Source organism: Callorhinus ursinus, unplaced genomic scaffold (genome assembly GCF_003265705.2).
Source record: "Callorhinus ursinus isolate GAN/ISIS: 27379988/994484 unplaced genomic scaffold, GSC_fseal_2.0 scaffold61, whole genome shotgun sequence".
NCBI classification, from domain to species: Eukaryota; Metazoa; Chordata; class Mammalia; order Carnivora; family Otariidae; genus Callorhinus; species Callorhinus ursinus.
In genome coordinates this window covers 5,960,698-5,980,918 of record NW_027397123.1, presented here as the reverse complement: position 1 = coordinate 5,980,918, position 20,221 = coordinate 5,960,698, and the positions used below count along the sequence as shown (strand labels likewise).

Genomic DNA, 20,221 nt, shown 5'->3' with positions numbered 1-20,221 from the left:
TATACCTAAGTGCTTCATTTGGGTGTGTGTGTAAATGGTAGTGTGTTTTTAATTTAAGGTTCCAGCTGTTCAGCTGGTATATAGGAAAGTGATTGACTTTTGTATATTAACATTGTATCCTGCAACCCTGTTGTGATCACTTATTAATTCCAAGACTTTTTTTTTTGGTTGATTCTTTTGGATTTTCTACATAGACCATCTGCGAGCAAAGAGTTTTATTTCTTCTTTCCCAATCTGTATACCTTTTCTTTCCTTTTTCAGTCTTATTGTGTTGGCTAGGAAAACTAAACTATTTTTGTTTTAGTTTTTTTTTTTAAGGTTTTATTTATTTGAGAGAGAGTGCGTGCACGATTGGGGGGCGGGGGCAGAGTGAGAGAGAGAAGCAGACTCCCTGCTAAGCAGGGAGTCTGATGTGGGACTTGACCCCAGGACCCTGAGATCATGACCTGAGCTGAAGGCAGATGCCTAACTGACTGAGCCACCCAGGTGTCCCTTGTTTTAGTTTTTATTTATTTATTCTATTATTGTGTCTAATTTTCCTATTATGGACCTTTCATTTAAATGTAATCATACAATACATGGCCCTTTGTGACAGTTTATTTCATTTAGCATAATGTTTTCAAGATTTATTCATGCTGTAACATGTGTAAGCAAGTACTTAATTTCCTTTAACTGCTGAATCATATTCCATTACCTGGCTATATCCCATTTTATTTATCCATTCTTCAGTTGACAGGACTGGTTCTTTCATCTTTTGGCTATCATAAATAAAACTGGTATGAATGTTTGTGAACAAGTTTTTGTTTGAACACCTGTGTTTTATTCTTTTGTGTATGCACCAAGAAGTGGAGTGGCTGGGTCACAACCGTAACTCTATATGTTTAATCACTTCAGGAACTGCCAGACTGTTTTCCAAAGTGCTGAACTCTTTCACTTTCCCACCAGTAGGGCAGGAGGGTCCCAGTTTCTCCACAGCCTCTCCGGTCTTGTGATTTTTTTTTTTTTATTGTAGTCATCCTGATGATTGTGAAGTGGTGTCTTGTAGTTTTAATTTGCATTTCCCTGATGGCTAAGGAGGTTGAGCATCTTTTCATGTGATTACTGGCCATCTGTAGATCTTCACTTTCTTTTTTTTTTTTTTGATCTTCACTTTTCTTAATGCATATCCTTTGAAGCACAAGTTTTTAACTTTGCTGAGATTCAGTTTTTCTATTTTTTTCTTTTGTTGCCTGTGCTTTTGGTGTCAGATCAAAGAAACCATTGTGTTATCCTGGGTCACCCATATTTACTCCTGTGTATTCTTCTAAAAGTTTCATAGTTTTAGCTCTTGGCACCCTTGTCAAAAATCCATTGACCATAAATGAGGTTTTATTTTAGTTTCTCAATTCTGTTGACACAACTGTGTCCATCTTTATGCCTGTCCTACACTATCTTGATAACTATAGATAGGGAAGTGTATGTCCTCCAATATTATTGTTCTTGTTCAAGATTATTTTGGCTATTCCGACTCCCTTGAATTTCCATATGAATTTAAGATTAATGTGTTTATTTCTGCAAAGAAGTCATCTGGGATTTTCATAAAGATTGTGTTGAATCTATAGAACATTTTTTGGATTATTCTAATTTTAGAAATATTAAGTTTTCTGATCTATTGAACATGAGATATCTTTCTATTCATTTACATCTTCAGTTTCTTTCAACAATTTTTTTTTAGTTTTCGGTCTATAAGTTTTGCACTTCCTTTGTTAAAATTATTACCAAACACTTTCTTCTTTTTGATGCTATTCTAAATGGAATTGCTTATTTGATTGCACTTTCAGATTGTTCATTGCAAGTATATAAAAATACAATAGATTTCTGTGTATTGATTTTGTAACCTGCAACCCTGCTGAACTTATTAGTTCTAATAGTTTTTTAGTTGATTCTTTAAGATTTCCTATATACAAGGTTATATAATCTTCAAATATAGTTTTACTTTTTTTTCCCAATCTGGATGGCTTACATTTCATTTTCTTTCACATTGGTGTCTTTTTGGAATATGAAAAAACTGACTTAGAACTTGCCCATCTCATACCAGGCTTCTGAGGTTCAGTGTGTACTTTCACATTCTCTTCTCCACCATACCCGATTCCAAATTCTTTTCCTCATACCTTGCATTATGATGTGTTCTGTTTTTTTTACCACGCCACCCCTGCTCCCAGTCTAGTTTTATTTGTCCATCTGTCATGAAACACAGCTGTTTAGCGTCCACTTCTGGTGATGTCTGGGTCATGGTAGCATTGGTCTTGTAATTATTCTCATTTTCATGATTTGAATTCTTAGAAAACATGATCATAATATTCACAATGTTAAAAATGTTACTAGCAGTATCTTGAAACAAAGCACACCAGTTGCATAGGTAAAATCAAAGGCAGACCATTAACACTTGTGATTACAATGCAGTTATGTTGGATACTTAAATCCCATCAAGTGGAGTGAATCACGGTAATGGATGACCCGTTAGTGGAAACTTACTGTGAACTGCAAGTCATGGAAAACTGACAGCAACTATGGAAGATGGATCATATATCTATGCATATCCATTTATCATTAAAAATAGTTTTGCTTTCAGCTCCTATTTTGGGGGCCACTGTATGGATTTTGTCCATTCCCCTCAAACTTCCACATCTATTTTGGAAAAGTGGGACTTTCTGCACCCTGGAATGGGTTTGCTGGGATGTGGGACTTAACGGTACTAAAGTTTGGATGGTCCTGGAGAAACCAGGACAGTTGGTCCCCCTAATTCTGCTCCTCTGCAGGCTGGGATTCTTCACATTGTAACCTGGATGCAATGTACCTTCCTGGGGCCTCCCAGCTGAAGGGGCCCATCTTGTGACTGCTGGCTTGCTGTTTAACTTGTTTTAGGACAAAACCATGAGACTATGGAATATTGAAGAAATTGACCAAATTCCTTTGGTAATCGAGTACAAAAATGCCCTGGGCTTAAAGGTGAAACAGGTTGGTATTGGGTAATATTAAGCTCAATGAAGGCTTTCATTAGTGTCCTCCACAAATGAACTTATTCTTTGAACCAACATTTATTGGGCAACAGGATAAAACCACGAACAAATTGAAATTCTTGCCCTGAGGGAACTCATGTTCTAAAAGAGGAGACCATGAATAAAAAGCACAAAAAATATGTTGTACATCACATGCCAATAAATAATTTGGAGAAAAATAACATAGGGAAGGGGAATGGATGGGAACGCTGGAGACTATTTATTTGAGAGAGAGAGAAAGAGCACATATAGGTGGGGCAGGGGCAGAGGGAGAGATCTGACTCAAGCAGACTCCCAGCTCAGCAGGGAGCTGAACGTGGGGCTCAATCCCAGGACCCTGAGATCAGGACCTGAGCCGAAATCAAGAGTCAGCCACTCAACCCACTGAGCCACTCAGGTGCCCCTGCTGGTCACACTTCAAAGCGTGGCCAGGATAGGTCTCACTGAAAAGGTTAACATTTGTTAAAGACCTGAGGTGGTGAGGGAGTGAGCTGTGCAGATGTTTAGGGGAAGGACTTCCCAGCAGCGGGAAGAGCCAGTGTGGAGGAGACTCTGAGGCGGGAGGGAGCCTGGCGTGTTTGAGGAGTGAATGAGTCAGAGGAGCATGGCTAGGCACACAGCTGGACACAGCATTAGCCTCCTACGCTTTAGCAGCAGACCCCTTGGCCAGGCTCCCAGTGCCTTCCCATGGAAGGGGCTTAGGTGCCTGTTTTTCTCTAGCAGAGGATGGTGGTAGTAGGGTGGGCAGACCTATTTCACCAGGTGTTGCCAGGGCTGGCCACAGAGTCTATCCCTGCATACTGGAGGCCCAGTCCCTATGAGAGGGCCTTGCAGTATAGACACTTGGCTGCACCTTGAGAGACTTGAGGAGTCTATGCTGGGTCCTCTAAGTCCTCCTTCCCTGGAGCCACCCAGGCTCGTCTCCTCTTAGAAGGCCCAGCTGGGAGCCACTGCTGGGCATGGCTAATTTGGAGCAGCACTGCAGGGCAGGGAGATGAGGGGTGGGACCAACATGGATCTTGTCTTTGTGCCTGTGTGGCCATGTTGGCCCTTGGGCCCTAGAGGCTGACTAGCTACAGAGCAGTGTTTGCCCGTGTCCTCCACCTGCCACCTGGGACATGGCCCCCAGGAGCCTCTGAGCCCTGCCATTTTGGGGTTGAGCCACAGGAAATTATGCTACAGAATAAGGTAGGTAAAGGACCGAACGTCTCTCTTACAAAACAAAGAAAAGAGACGTACTTGAAGCTGTTCCCAAGATGAGCCCTCTGCGTTTGTTTTGCTCAAAATCAACAGAAGAATCCTCAGAAGCCAGGGTTTTCCAGAGGGCCTGCCCTGGGTGGGGTGTGGATGCCTCTCCCGCAGGCCTTAGTGCCCTGAGTGGGCAAAGGTGGCAAAGCACAGGGGCTTGGCATGCCTGTGCAGGGCACACCATCTTGCAGGGGGATGGTGCTGTGGCGGGCATCCCTGAGACCCCTGCCCATGGCCTGATGGCCCGGCCCGTGGTGTTGCTCACTTGTGTGTGGGAAGCAGATATGGTGGCTGAGCTCTGCCACTGTATCCACTGTTCTCTGTGGGCCTTGGCCAGAGACAGGCTGAGATGGCAGAGGAGGCTCAGCACCTTCTTCATCTGCTAAAATCACTGCTTTGTTTAGAAATCTCGCCTACTTGCTTCTCATGGTTCTGTAAGTTAGGTCCCCAGGATGTCAGGGAGTTAGGATAGTTTCGAGGCCCCACAGTTGTGCTCTGCCAAGGGCAGAGGATGGGGTTAGATGCCCACCTCCTGTCCTCTCCACTGTCAAGTGGCTGGCGACTCCTGCCCCTAGGACTCCCATAGCAGGGCATGGGCTGGTCGTACCTGCATAGCTTCTGCGGGGGAAGAGAGGGAGAAGCCCATGTGCATTCTCTCTCAGCGGCCTGCAATGTCCCCCCTTGTGGGGGCAGAGAGTACAGAGAGGCGAGGCAGCGCTTACCTTGGCCCAGCCCGAGGGGGGTGGAGCTGGTGCGAGAATTCTACCTGGATGCCTCGGTCCTCTCTGACCAGCACTTGCTTTTCTCTCTTAAAATACTGCACGTCAGTGTGAAGTATGTGACAGGCCTTTCTCCAACTACGAAAGTGACATCTTTTCTGAAACAGTCACCCAATGTGTGTTCTGCCGGATGGATGCCAAAGACTCGTCAACAGAAGCCTCATCATTATCAGGAGGGGAAGACTCACTGTCACAGGAGGGCAGTCTGGGCACAGATGACTGATGGCCACTGGGCTTGCTGACTGACTTGAGCACGTCACCTGTGACACAGGTTTTTCTCTAGGGCCGGACCCTGGCCGGGACGGCATGTCAAACTGGGGCAAGGGCACCGCCTCAGCTCCACAGCACCCTTGGGGATCAAACACTGTTTTTAGTTTTCATGCAGAATAAATCTAGATTCCTTTAGAAAACAAGCGGGCATGTGAATTCTAGAAGTATTTCGGCTACTTCTAAGCTTTCTGTCTTGGTGTTCATTCTGTCTCCTTTTAGGATCACATTCTGGATTCTGCTGTTGCCCTGTGGGGGCAGCCAGGCCAGCACACGCAGCTCCTGAGCAAAGCTTTGTCAAATGAACAGCAAGATGTGTGGGGACCCCTCTGCGGAGGAGGCTGTTGTGTGGCAAGGCCCTGTGGGTGCCTCCCTGGCTAATGCTCCCAGATGGCCATCAACCCAGGGCAGAGGAAGGTCTGGTTAGGCAGGTGGGTGGAAGGCATTGCCATCACAGAAGGTTTCATGCTCTCTACCCCAGACTTTTCCATTTCCAGAATGCCCAGGCAGATGTACAGCCCTCTTCCTGCTTCCACAGTGCACCACACACTCCATCAATCAGTTACTTCAGAAGGCACAAAGGTTTCAGTTCACAGTAAGGGCTCCCTTTCCCATCTGGTATGGTTCTCGTGATTTCTGTCAATCATGAGTACGCCCCTTGGTTTCTTTTAAAAAACTTAATTCCGGGCCTGATTTACTTAGTGTCATTTGACCTGCATCCGAGATCTCTGGAGCACCATAACCCGGTGGCGATTATTTGGGCAGGTCCTGGGCTCGGTTCTGCCCTCCTCAGTCACAAGCCCGGTGACTGGTCCGACTGGAGCTGGCTGTTCAGGATGTCTTCATTTATTCACATCAGTGATGTACGAACATGCCAGAGCTCCGCTCTGTGCCCTCCCAGCAACTGGGCTGTCTTTCAAAGAGAAGTCCTAAGGCTAAGCAGTACCCCCCGCGTCCTGCTGTGGGGCACGGCCGGGCCGCAGGTGCCAACAGGGCCCCACTGATGGGCACATAGGTTGTTTCTCGGGTTTTGCTATTACAGGTAATACCGGAGTGACTCTTCCTGTGCCTACGTACTTGCAGGGACTTACATTTCTGTGGATGAGGCTCTCCCACCGGAGGCCCCGCTGGGCGAACGGGGTGAGCAGTGTTTGGTTTTGCTGTTGCTCGCAGGCCCCTCTAACAAGTGTCGGGACGAGGAGGCTGCGGTGTCCGGGAGAGGAGACCCAGGAGCAGCAGGCGGGAAGCCTGGGTGGGGAGGGCCCCGCTTGCTCCCGCAGCACAAACCTCCCCACGTGCGGCGTCGGGATCCCCTCGAAGCTCCCGATCCCTCAGGGCCAGCTCAGGCGCCCGCGGTGCCCCCGGCCTCGCCCCCGGCTCAGGGCCGGCGGGAGGGCACGGCGGAAGGTCCGGTCTCGCCGGGCGGCCGGAGGCGCCCCCAGGGCGGGCAGGGCCGCCGAACCCCGAGCGCGGCCCCAGAGCGCCGCCGCCTCCCGGGCTGAAGGCGCCGCTGCGATGACTGCGCTGCGTGCTCACCGCGGGGCCACGGCGGGGTGTGCCGCCCGACCGGACACCCGGGGCTCGGCCTCGCCGGACGGCCGGGGCGGCTTCCTGCGCCAGGTCTGGAGGGCAGAAGGCCCGACTTCGCGCGGGCATCTCCCAAACACAGGGCCACCGCGGCTCCGCGCCTAGGGGCAGACACCACAGAGACCGGGAAGACCAGCCCGCCGGGGCCTCGCGCACCACTCGCTCCCGGAGCTTCCGCCTTTCGCATCCGACCTCTTGGCTTCAGCCGGGGGTACGAGGCGAACCGCGCACCACGCATGCGCCCGCTGCCGACAAAACTCGCGCGCATGCGCACGGCCGATGGACTAAGTGATGATGAGGAGGAGATTCTCGCCCTATCCATGCGGGCGGCGCCGTGGCTTAGTTGGTTAAAGCGCCTGTCTAGTAAACAGGAGATCCTGGGTTCGAATCCCAGCGGTGCCTCAACCGAGCGTCCCGGCTCTCTTTTTAGCGGTGCACGCACATTTTTGCTCCGCTGCCCCACCCCGCCCCTCCTCACTTTGGGTGTGTGAAGGTGAGTCTAAGAAGCCAGTTTCGCCCGCCCTCTGCGGCGGCGGGGTCCTTTCCCCGGGCCTCGGTGGGTGGTGGCGTCCGCGGCCGGGACCAGCGAGGACCAGCGTTCCCTGCTGCTGCGTGGGGCAGGGCGAGCGCGGGCCTCCTCCGCCCATTCCTCCTCCGAGCTCCATCTCCGGCCGTGCGGTCGGTATCACCCATTTTACAGACGCGCCTGGCGAGGTCCAAGTTGAACCCGGCCATCGTGCCCCTGGGGCTTCGGGAAGGATGAAAACTCCGGGGAGGAGACGGTCACTGGGACCCTTGTGCGAGTTAGAGCCGGTATCACCAGGGGGCCAGGTGGGAAGCACACCCCTGAGATCCGGGGCTCTGGCTGCTGCACAAATAGAGGGCTGGGGGGCCTGGCCTAGAGCAATTGCACCGGAGTCCCTGGGGGTGCAGCGTCGCGTTGGAATTTTGAACAGTTACCCAGGAACACTCGGGTCAGGCTCCACAAAATTCATGTCAGAAGCAACAGGACAGTCCCAAGGAGCTGTAGAGATGGCAGTTACAGCATCAGGCTGTGTTCCGAAGAGTCAAATTCACCTCCTCCAGAAGCAGCATCTCTCTCTACCTCTCTCATGCGTCTGGGTTTATTGTCTGTTTCTTCTCTTGTTTTGGGGGTCAGTTGCAGTTCCGATGGGAGCATTCTCCCCGTTCCAATCAGAGGTGAGTTTAGTGGTAATAGGGCTTGAGTCGTTGGGTTGGGGGGTGGTTGTTTTACTTGGTGCATCTTTACTGCTACCCTGAGGTATACCGGCTCTGTTTTGAGCACTGGCCTATTTGGGGGCGAAGGGGAGATGTTGGTTGGGGGTGTAAGTCTGGCTGTTAGGGAGGGTCAGCGGAAGAAAAGCATTTGTGGCCATCAGCCATGCATGCAGCTGATGACTTTGAAGCCATCGGATTGGGTGAGCACCCTTAGGCAGTGAGCAAAGGCAGAAAAGAGAAATAGGACCAACGTTAAGTCTACCCCTCCCATTCTTTAAAAATGCCATGCTATTTCTGTCCCAGGGCCTTTGTACTTTCTGTGTCTTGTGCTTGCAATGCTGTTTCCTGGGCCCTTCCTCATTTTCTGGCCTCCATTAAGGGTATCACCTCCTTGGGAAGCCTCCCCTTACCATTCTCTGTACAGGAGTCCTTGCCTGCCCCAGGCCAGCCTCCAGTGCATTATAGTGATTATTTCCTTTAATAGCCTTTTCATAGTCTAAACTTGTCTTATTTGTCTATTGCCTGTCTCCTCAAATAAAATTAAACCCTAAGGCCTAGGGAGCCACATATGCCTATATTTACCTCTGTGCCCCCAGCACCTAATGGTGCTTGAAACATGGTAGGCATTTGTGGACACGTGACTTTTAAAATTTGATCATATTATCTTGATTGGATTATGTAATCTGAGGTTTTTGGACCACTAGTCCATCTTTTCAAATAATGTAAGGCAGCACTTCTCAAAATGTCCCTAAGAGTCCCTAAGACCCTTTCAGGTGGTCAAATCGATTTTCATAATGATACTCAGATGTTATGTTGCTTTTTCACTATGTTGACATTTGCACTGATGTGCAGAAGCAATGGTGAGTAAAATTGCCGGCACCTTAGCAGGAATCAGGGTGGTGGCGCTAAAGGGCCCCACTTGTCACTGTGTTCATTCTTCACCACCACTTTTGCAGGAAAAAGAAAAAGCCAGTTTCACTTAAGAATGTCTTTTATGAAGCAGTAAACATTATTAATTTTATTAAATCTAGATACTTGAGCACACAACTTTTTAATCCTTTGTGTGAGGAAATGGGAAGTAGGCAGAAAGCACCTCTACGGGAGTACTGAGGTACCATGGCTGTTTCGAGAAACAGTACTTGAGACTGAGTTGTTAGCAGACATGGCCACATTTTTCATAAAATACCATTTTTGCTTGAGGGAATAACCAGCTATTTAACAGACATTTTCTGGAAAATGAATAAAATGAGCCTGTCACTCAAGAAAAACAACTGACAGTATTTGTTGCCAAATGATAAAATACGATTTTCCAGGCAAGAACTGTAATTTTGGAGAAAGTATCTACCGCCGTGAGCTTGACCACTTTCCAATATTTAAAAACTTTCTGATGAGATTGGTGGTTATATTAATGAATATATTTTTTCCATATTATATAACAAAATACATCAACATTTGGAAAATATGCATGATTTGGTGAACCAGTATTTTCCAAATGACCAATGTATGATCCATCAAAAGCAAAGTATATTTTAATGTCACAGAGTTTGAAATGTTCATCAGTATGGTTTCAGATTCCACACCACCATTTATTCAGTTTTGGTGTATTATGAAAGAAGAATATCCACAATTTTTGGCAAAGTCCACTGAAGTCTCCTTTTCCAACTACATGTCTGAAGACAGATTTCCTTGTTCTACTTCAATCAAAATAACATATCCCAAGAGACTGACCAGCTATGAAACTCAACATAAATGAGATTTGCAAAACTGTAAAACGGTGTTAGCTTCTCACTAAATTTTGTTTTATTTAGGTTAACATGGAATAGGTTTATTTATTATTGTTGTTTTAAGATCAATTACATAAATGAAATATTTGTATATTTTTCTCAGTTTTCATTTCTTTTTTTTTTTTAAGATTTTATTTATTTATTTGAGACACAGCGAGAGAGGGAACACAAGCAGGGAGAGTGGGAGAGGGAGAAGCAGGCCTCCTGCAGAGCAGGGAGCCTGATGTGGGGCTCGATCCCAGGACCCTGGGATCATGACGTGAGCCGAAGGCAGATGCTTAACAACTGAGCCACCCAAGCACCCCTCAGTTTTCATTTCTAATATCTCAAATATTTATAGATATATTCCAAATAAACAAAAGCTTATTTGGGATTCTCAATAATTTTTTAAAAATCATGAACTCCTTGACCTTCACAAGGGCAACATACATTAAGGCATGTGTGAGGTGGGGGTGCAGGTCCTAGCAAGAACAGAAGCAAGAAAAGAAGCAAAGGGAAAAAAAAAACACAACAGCTTTTTCTTTCATGGGGTCCCTGTGGTTTCTCTGTCTCAATTTGGTTGTTCTAAGGATTAAATAAGTTATGTTCCCCCTTAGGGCACATAGAGTGAGTGCTGCATGGGGGTTTACCGTTCTACTTAGGCCTTTGGTTGATCAACCGAGGCCTGCCCGTTTAGGGAGGGCAATATGCTCCACTAGGTCTACCAATTCAAATGTTAACTTCCTCCGGAAACACCATCACGGACACACCCAGAATAATATCTGATCAAATACCTGAGCACCCTAGTCGCCCAGTCAAGCTGACACATAAAACTAACCCTTTTTGGGGGGTGATGGAAACATTTTTTATCTTGGTAGGGGTGTGGGTATGTATGTATCAAAACTCACTTGATTGTACACTTAAGATCTATACAGTTCATGGCGTGAAAGTTCATCTCAGTGAAAATATAAAACAATCGAAGTCACGTTGATGGCAATCAGGATCTTCATCCCCAGTCGGCCCCCCTCTCCTGTGCACCCCCCCACCCCAGGAAAGTTCAACTCCTCTTGCCTCTTGCCTGAGCCCTCACAGCAGGACCGTCCCATCACCCCCTATTTCTACCTCCTGTGCCATTCCAGCCTGGGAGGGGGGTCCCGGATACAGGTGCATCTGAGCAAGGAGGGCAGAGATGTGCACATGCTATTAACTGCTTCCTGGGAAGAGCTTCACATTTAATGACTGGAGAGAGGCCTCAGCCTCAGGGAAGAGCGCCGCCTGCTGCCAGGGAGGGGCCCACTGCTCTGGGTTCTTGGGTCGGGGTGAGGGGGGCAGCAAAGACAAAATCAGTCATGGATTTCCCTCACCCCATCCTGGCTCAGTCACATGGTTATTTATTTATTTTTTTAATAAATCAAACCATAACGTTGAATGGATTTGTCCAAATGATACATTTCTCACCACATTTTATTTCTTATAATTAGATTATACTTCAATACAAAAATCTCATCAAAATTTAACTTCAATTCAGCAAACATGGAGTGAGTGTGTCTTTTAGGTGTAGGACGATTTACCACATGCTCTAGGACTGTAAACATGAGGTTGAAAGGTCTGAGGGGGCGTTAAGATGGGGCGCAAAGGGCACGTGTAGTAATCAGCATGGACTGGTTTCCAGCCTTTATGTTTTGGTTGTTCAGTGGTCTGTGCTCCTGAGATAGTCTCACATCCCTCTGAATTGAGGGTGGCTCCTTAGAAGGCTACTGTAATCAGTTATTTTATATAATGGTACCAAGTTGGCCACCAGCTGAGCTTACTCTGCTATGTGCAGCATATTACCGGGCGTACCTGCGTGTATCAGGGATGGAGTATCATAGAGGAGCTTGGGACCCTGGCTTTAAGGAGGGAGCTAGTCTGCTTGTGAATGCCTCAACAGAGCTGCTGTGGGTCAGCCCCAAGGGCACACAGCTGGGGTGGCCTGGGGGGTTGGGGTGGACATGTGGGCTGGCTGCCAGGCCGTGACTTTCAGTAAAACCACATCTGTGAGACGAATCAAGCCCAGAGATGGCGGGGCTGACCAGATTGGTGGAGGGACACGTACCCCTGATTTCTCTCTTTCAGGGAATCCCAAAGCTTGGTTCAATGTATCATAGTGAAAGAATTTTGTTTGACTCAGGATAACACATAGTACAGAAATATAGTTGTATAAACCCATTTATACAAATGTTTCTAGACCACATAAAATCTCATTATCGAGCTACGAATTGATTCTAGATCAGCAGCATTTCAAAATGAGATTGGACGTAAACAAATGGAGAGGTGGGCCATTAGGCTTATTATAGTCTTTATTCCTTGCGTTCCAAAACGAACAAATATGTAGCCAGCGAATAGTAACCTATTAGCTACATAAACATGTACAATGTCTCCCAATAATTTTGAGATAATGCTGGATTTTATATTTGCAACCAACCGCAACAACATGGCATATATACTTTATTGTTGCATCTATTAATCTTTGGCAGCTTGCAGAACCGAAGCCCTGTGGGAAGGGCTTAAAGCCAGGCTCTTCTTGGCAGGGGCGGTGCGGAGACAGGTGACCTGCAGCCAACGCTTGGTCTCAGGCTCTGCGCTTGGTGTCTGGGGATGCGTGCTCCTCAGGATTCCTCCAGCTGAAGAAAAAGAGACCTGTGCTGGCTCCTGACACTGGGAAGTCCAAGGGCTCCAGCTTCCAGTTGGGGTGGCTCCACGGTCTCCAGCAATGTTTTCAGGACCTATGAGCTCCTTCTCCAACCCTTGGCTCTGCTTCCGTCGCCTCCACGTCAGGGGCAGTAGGCTACTGGTGGCTCCAGACTGACATCCCACTGCTCTGGAGGCTCAGGGTGAAGAGTTTCCCACGGCTCCGAAATCGTGTGCTGAGTCTTGAGAGCAGAGTTGGGCCTCACGTCTTCCTTGACTGTGTTCTCTGAGACCAGGGGAAAGAATATTAAATGTGCAGTGATTGGCTCAGGCCACACAGGCAGGTCCCTAAGACGTGGCTGGGGGCAGCTGGCCAGCTCCACCTATCCCCTGGGCTGAGCCCCCAGGGGCGGTGAGGGCCCAGAGGTAACTAGAGATGTCGTCACCAGGAAGGAGGGAGGGTGGATGGAGCTCACAGTGTCCTCTCATGGTCCTGGGGACACATCAGCATCTGCTCCCCAGTGACTTTGTAGAGCTTCTGAAGGGACCCTTGAAAATCCTCTCTACTGCTGAGGGAAGAAACTAGACGAAGAAAGATATATGCAATGTGATCGTGTTCATTATGCTTAAAAAAACCCACAAATGGTATATTTTCTATGGGTACACATATACGTATGTAAAAAAAAAAAAACCTATGTTAAATTCATTTTAGTGGTTACTTCTGGAAAGATAGGGAGGAGACTGGGATGAGCTGTCAAGAGGGCTTTGTCTTTCTATATACAGGACAGATTTTTAAATTTAATTAAAAATAGTTTACATATAATAAAATTCACCTTTTTTTTTTGGTTGAGTTTTGACAAATGCATAAAGTCATGTAACCACTGCCACAATCATAATAAAGAACAGTTTCCTCAGTCTCCAAAATCCCTTGTAGTTAACCCCTTAGGAGTTAATCCCTTCACAAATCCCAGCCTCTGGAAACCATTGATCCGCAGTCCATCACAGTTTTGTCTGTCGGAGCGTGTCATAGAAATGGACTCATACAGTATGTGCCCTTTTGAGTCTGGTTTTTTCATCCATTTTGAGATTCATCCATGGTGTATGTGTGGGTAGTTTGTTCCTTATTTTCTGCTGGATAATATTCCATTTTGGAGTGTACCACAGTTTATCTTGTTGAAGGACATTTGGGTTATTTCCAGTGTGGGGCCATTATGAATAAAATGCTATAAATATTCAAATACAGACGTGGGTACCTAAGTTTTCATTTCTCCAGGGTAAATACCTACAAGTGGGATGGCCGAATCACAGGGTAAGTGTATGTTTGCCTTTGTGAGAAACTGCACACTGTTTTCCATAATGCCACATCAGCAATTTTGAGTATTTAAGTTGCCCTGCAACTTCACCAGTATTTGTTGTTTTTATTTTAGCCATTCTAATAAGTGTGTACTGGTTTCTAGTTGTGTTTTTTATTTTTTTTAAAGATTTTTATTTATTTATTTATTTATTTGACGGGGGCGGGGGAGAGCGCACAAGCAGGGGGAACAGCAGGAGGAGATGGAGAAGCAGACGCCCACCGAGCAGGGAGCCCGATGTGGGGCTCGATCCCAGGACCCCAGGATCATGACCTGAGCTGAAGGCAGACGCTTAACCAACTGAGCCACCCAGGCGCCCCACTCTATTTGTGTTTTTAAAGAGACTTTTGATTTTGAAAAAATCTTAGACTTACAGAAGAGTTGCAAAAATAGTACAGAGAGTTCCTGTGTCCTCTTTACTCAGCGCCACTGATATTAACATATTACATAATCATGGTATGTTTATAAAAATGACATTAACGTTGGTGCAGTACTAGTAACTAAATTACGGACTTTTATTTGCTAATGTCCGCTTTTGGTTCTGGCATCCAATCCAGGATCCCACATTGCATGTAGCCTTTGTGTCTCCTTGGTCTCCGCCGATAGGTGATTGCTCCCCAGTCTTCATGACTTTGTCTTTCATGATTTTGACACTTTTCAAGGGTGCTGGTCAGGTATTTTGTGGAATGTCCCTCAATTTAGATTTGTCTGACATTTTCTCCTAATTAGGCTGATACTGTGGATTTGGGGGAGCATGTCATACAGGTTGGTTGGTTGATCCGTTTTTTAGCACTTTATTATTTTCTGGCTTTGCCAGCTTATCTGTGTATTCTCTGTTCCAGCCCTAGAATCAACCTCTTCTCCCCAAATCCCTGGTTCCTTACATGAGAGAACAGCATTTAGAAATCAAGATCTGGGTACTGGGTGTGCTTACTGCTACTGGGGTGTCACTGCTTCTAGGCTATCTCAGTGGACAGAGCTAGGGAATTCTTTTTTTTTTTTAAGATTTTATTTATTTTTTTGAGAGAGAGCATGAGCGAGGGTGGGGGTGGGGCAGGGCAGAGGGAGAGGGAGAAGCAGACTCCACACTGAGCAGGGAGCCTGACACGGGGCTCGATCCCAGGACCCTGGGATCATGACCTGAGCCGAAGGCAGATGCTTAATCGACTGAGCCACCCTGGCGCCCCAAGCTAGGGAATTCTATGTATGTGTTCTAAACACGCAAATACACACATCTCTATTTCTGTCTGTGTATATACTTTTTTTTACTTTAAATTTTTTATTGTTATGTTAATCACCATACATTACATCATTAGTTTTTGATGTAGTGTTCCATGATTCATTGTTTGTGCATAACACCCAGTGCTCCACGCAGAACGTGCCCTCTTTAATACCCATCACCAGGCTAACCTATCCCCCCACCCCCTCCCCTCTAGAACCCTCAGTTTGTTTTTCAGAGTCCATCATCTCTTATGGTTGGTCTCCCCCTCCGATTTACTCCCCTTCATTCTTCCCCTCCTGCTATGTTCTTCTTTTTTTTCTTAACATATATTGCATTATTCATGCTTTAACAAATGAGTTCATACTGATATTTCTGACTCCAGTCCAACACCATGGTGTTCATTCCGGCATCCCCACTTGCTTTTTTTTTTTTTTTTTTTGTAACTTCTTTCTCAGTCAGTGAAAAACCTCTTATTATCTCCAATATCATCTCCAAATATCTACTTATTTGTTCAACTCTACTGTGCATGTAAAATAGCTTTGGAATTCATAGCCTGAATCTGTTTGAGAAACAAATTTACCAACTACAGCACAAGTTTACGTGTGGTTCTTTTTTTCTTTCTTCTTAGAGAATCTGGTCAAAACATCATTTTAGGGACACCTGGGCGGCTCAGTTGGTTAAGCGGCTGCTTTGGGCTCGGGTCATGATCCCAGGGTCCTGGGATCGATCCCCGTATTGGGCTCTCTCTGTAGTGGGGAGCCTGCTTCTCCCTCTCCCTCTGCCTGCCGCTCCCCCTGCTTGTGTTCTCTCTCTCTCTCTGTCAAATAAATAAAATCTTAAAAACAAAAACAAAAACAAAAAACACCGTCTTAGCTCCTCCCTTTTTCACCAGGTTGAGTGTGCTTAAACCATCCGTTTGTAAACAGGGTCATCTGTCACTGTGTGCATTCCGTCTTAGAGTCCCCTGACATTCTGGGTGATTTCTACAAATTTGCACACAGTCAGATTTAATTCTTGTGGTATACAGATCAATGGATTTTTGACAAATTACACGGACTGATTTTCCACTGTTGAACCTACCTTGCAATCCTGAGATAAACTCCATTTCGTTGTGATATAGTATCCTTTTAATATATTGCTGGACTAAATTTGCTACTCTTTTTTTTTTTTAATTTTTTATTGTTATGTTAATCATCATATATTACATCATTAGTTTTTGATGTAGTGTTCCATGATTCATTGTTTGTGCATAACACCCAGTGCTCCATGCAGAATGTGCCCTCTTTAATACCCATCACCAGGCTAACCCATCCCCTGACCCTCCTCCCCTCTAGAACCCTCAGTTTGTTTTTCAGAGTCCATCGTCTCTCATGGTTCATCTCCCCCTCTGACTTACTCCCCTTCATTCTTCCCCTCCTGCTATCTTCTTCTTTTTCTTTTTTCTTAACATATGTTGCATTATTTGTTTCAGAAGTACAGATCTGTGATTCAACAGTCTTGCACAATTCACAGCGCTCACCATAGCACATACCCTACCCAATGTTTATCACCCAGCCACCCCATCCCTCCCACCCCCCACCACTCCAGCAACACTCAGTTTGTTTCCTGAGATTAAGAATTCCTCATATCAGTGAGGTCATATGATACATGTCTTTCTCTGATTGACTTATTTCACTCAGCATAACACCCTCCAGTTCCAGCCACGTCCTTGCAAATGGCAAGATCTCATTCCTTTTGATGGCTGCATAATATTCCATTGTGTATATATACCACCTCTTCTTTATCCATTCATCTGTCGATGGACATCTTGGCTCTTTCCACAGTTTGGCTATTGCGGACATTGCTGCTATAAACATTGGGGTGCGCGTACCCCTTCGGATCCCTACATTTGTATCTTTGGGGTAAATACCCAGTAGTGCAATTGCTGGATCGTATGGTAGCTCTATTTTCAACTGTTTGAGGAACCTCCATACCGTTTTCCAGAGTGGCTGCACCAGCTTGCATTTCACCAAGAGTGTAGGAGGGCTCCCCTTTCTCCGCATCCCCGCCAACATCTGTTGTTTCCTGACCTGTTAATTTGAGCCATTCTGACTGGTGTGAGGTGGTATCTCATTGAGGTTTTGATTTGGATTTCCCTGATGCCGAGCGATGTTGAGCACTTTTTCATGTGTCTGTTGGCCATTTGGATGTCTTCTTTGGAAAAATGTCTGTTCATGTCTTCTGCCCATTTCTTGATTGGATTATTTGTTCTTTGGGTGTTGAGTTTGGTAAGTTCTTTATAGATTTTGGATACTAGCCCTTTATCTGATATGTCATTTGCAAATATTTTCTCCCATTCTGTCGGTTGTCTTTTGGTTCTGTGGACTGTTTCTTTTGCTGTGCAAAAGCTTTTTATCTTGATGAAATCCCAATAGTTCATTTTTGCCCTTGCTTCCCTTGCCTTTGGCGATGTTTCTAGGAAGAAGTTGCTGCAGCTGAGGTCGAAGAGGTTGCTGCCTGTGTTCTCCTTTAGGATTTTGATGGACTCCTGTCTCACGTTTAGGTCTTTCAACCATTTGGAGTTTATTTTTGTGTGTGATGTAAGGAAATGGTCCAGTTTCATTCTTCTGCATGTGGCTGTCCAATTTTCCCAACACCATTTGTTGAAGAGACTGTCTTTTTGCCATTGGACATTCTTTCCTGCTTTGTCAAAGATGAGTTGACCATAGAGTTGAGGGTCCATTTCTGGGCTCTTGATTCCGTTCCATTGATCTATGTGTCTGTTTTTGTGCCAGCACCATACTGTCTTGATGATGACAGCTTTGTAATAGAGCTGGAAGTCCGGAATTGTAATGCCACCAGCTTTGCTTTTCTTTTTCAACATTCCTCTGGCTATTCGGGGTCTCTTCTGGTTCCATACAAATTTTAGGATTATTTGTTTCATTTCTTTGAAAAAAGTGGATGGTATTTTGATGGGGATTGCATTGAATGTGTAGATTGCTCTAGGTAGCATTGACATCTTCACAATGTTGGTTCTCCCAATCCATGAGCATGGAATGTTTTTCCATTTCTTTGTGTCTTCTTCAATTTCTTTCATGAGTATTTTATAGTTTTCTGAGTACAGATCCTTTGCCTCTTCGGTTAAATTTATTCCTAGGTATCTTATGGTTTTGGGTGCAATTGTAAATGGGATCGACTCCTTGATTTGTCTCTCTTCTGTCTTGTTGTTGGTGTATAGGAATGCCATTGATTTCTGTGCACTGATTTTATATCCTGCTACTTTACTGAATTCCTGTATGAGTTCTAGCAGTTTTGGGTTTTCCACATACAGTATCATATCATCTGCAAAGAGTGAGAGTTTGACTTCCTCTTTGCCAATTTGGATGCCTTTGATTTTTTTTGTTGTTGTTGTCTGATTGCTGTGGCTAGGACTTCTGATACTATGTTGAATAGCAGTGGTGATAGTGGACATCCCTGCCGCGTTCCTGACCTTCGGGGAAAAGCTCTCAGCTTTTCCCCATTGAGAATGATATTCGCTGTAGGTTTTTCATAGATGGCTTTTATGATATTGAGGTATGTATCCTCTATCCCTATACTCTGAAGAGTTTTGATCAAGAAACGATGCTGTACTTTGTCAAATGCTTTTTCTGCATCTATTGAGAGGATCATATGATTCTTGTTCTTTCTTTTGTTAATGTATTGTATCACGTTGATTGATTTGCGGATGTTGAACCAGCCTTGCAGCCCAGGGATAAATCCCACTTGGTCGTGGTGAATAATCCTTTTAATGTACTGTTGGATCCTATTGGCTAGTATTTTGGTGAGAATTTTTGCATCCATGTTCATCAAGGATATTGGTCTGTAATTCTCCTTTTTGATGGGGTCTTTGTCTGGTTTTGGGATCAAGGTAATGCTGGCCTCATAAAATGAGTTTGGAAGTTTTCCTTCCATTTCTATTTTTTGGAACAGTTTCAGGAGAATAGGTATTAATTCTTCTTTAAATGTCTGATAGAATTCCCCTGGGAAACCATCTGGCCCTGGGCTTTTGTTTCTTGGGAGATTTTTGATGACTGCTTCAATTTCCTTAGGGGCCATAGGTCTGTTCAGGTTTTCTATTTCTTCCTGGTTCAATTTTGGTAGTTGATACATCTCTAGGAATGCATCCATTTCTTCCAGGTTATCTAATTTGCTGGCATAGAGTTGCTCATAATATGTTCTTATTATTGTTTGTATTTCTTTGGTGTTGGTTGTGATGTCTCCTCTTTCATTCATGATTTTGTTGATTTGGGTCATTTCTCTTTTCTTTTTGATAAGTCTGGCCAGGGGTTTATCAATCTTGTTAATTCTTTCAAAGAACAAGCTCCTAGTTTCGTTGATCTGTTCTACTGTTCTTTTGGTTTCTAGTTCATTGATTTCTATTCTGATCTTGATATTTCTCTTCTCCTGCTTGGTTTAGGCTTTATTTGCTGTTCTTTCTCCAGCTCCTTTAGGTGTAGGGTTAGGTTGTGTACGTGAGACCTTTCTTGTTTCTTGAGAAAGGCTTGTATTGCTATATACTTTCCTCTCAGGACTGCCTTTACTGTATCCCAAAGATTTTGAACAGTTGTGGTTTCATTTTCATTGGTTTCCATGAATTTTTTTAGTTCTTCTTTAATTTCCTGGTTGACCCATTCATTCTTTAGTAGGATGCTCTTTAGCCTCCATGTATTTGAGTTCTTTCTGACTTTCCTCTTGTGATTGAGTTCTAGTTTCAAAGCATTGCGGTCTGAAAATATGCAGGGAATAATCCCAATCTTTTGGTACCAGTTGAGACCTGATTTGTGACCTAGGATGTGATGAATTCTGGAGAATATTCCATGGGCACTAGAGAAGAATGTGTATTCCGTTGCTTTGGGATGGAAGGTTCTCAATATGTCTGTGAAGTCCATTTGGTCCAGTGTGTCATTTAAAGTCTTTATTTCCTTGTTGATCTTTTGCTTAGATGATCTGTCCATTTCAGTCAGGGGGATGTTAAAGTCCCCCACTATTATTGTATTGTTGTCAATGTGTTTCTTTGCTTTGGTTATTAATTGCCTTA

General features: G+C 45.2%; 1 protein-coding gene and 1 non-coding gene across 3 annotated transcripts in view; both read left to right on the top strand.

The window, feature by feature from the left end:
* The window catches only part of WDR88 (WD repeat domain 88), a 50,440-nt gene extending 45,152 nt beyond the window's left edge, over nucleotides 1-5,288 (top strand). The window contains exons 10-11 of one of the 2 annotated variants that reach the window (XR_012376036.1): nucleotides 2,799-2,997; nucleotides 5,115-5,167. Coding sequence is in view for 1 of the 2 variants with exons in the window: in XM_073885437.1 (XP_073741538.1) it covers nucleotides 2,905-2,997; nucleotides 5,115-5,288 (267 nt within the window). In the remaining variant the exon portion in view is untranslated. Of the gene's footprint in view, nucleotides 1-2,798; nucleotides 2,998-5,114 lie in introns of both variants that reach the window. The other variant, XM_073885437.1, reaches the window with a different exon arrangement.
* A 1,959-nt stretch (nucleotides 5,289-7,247) lies between these two features.
* TRNAT-AGU (transfer RNA threonine (anticodon AGU)) lies at nucleotides 7,248-7,321 on the top strand. Its single transcript has one exon. It is a non-coding gene; the product is annotated as a tRNA-Thr (tRNA).
* The last annotated feature ends 12,900 nt before the right edge of the window (nucleotides 7,322-20,221 follow it).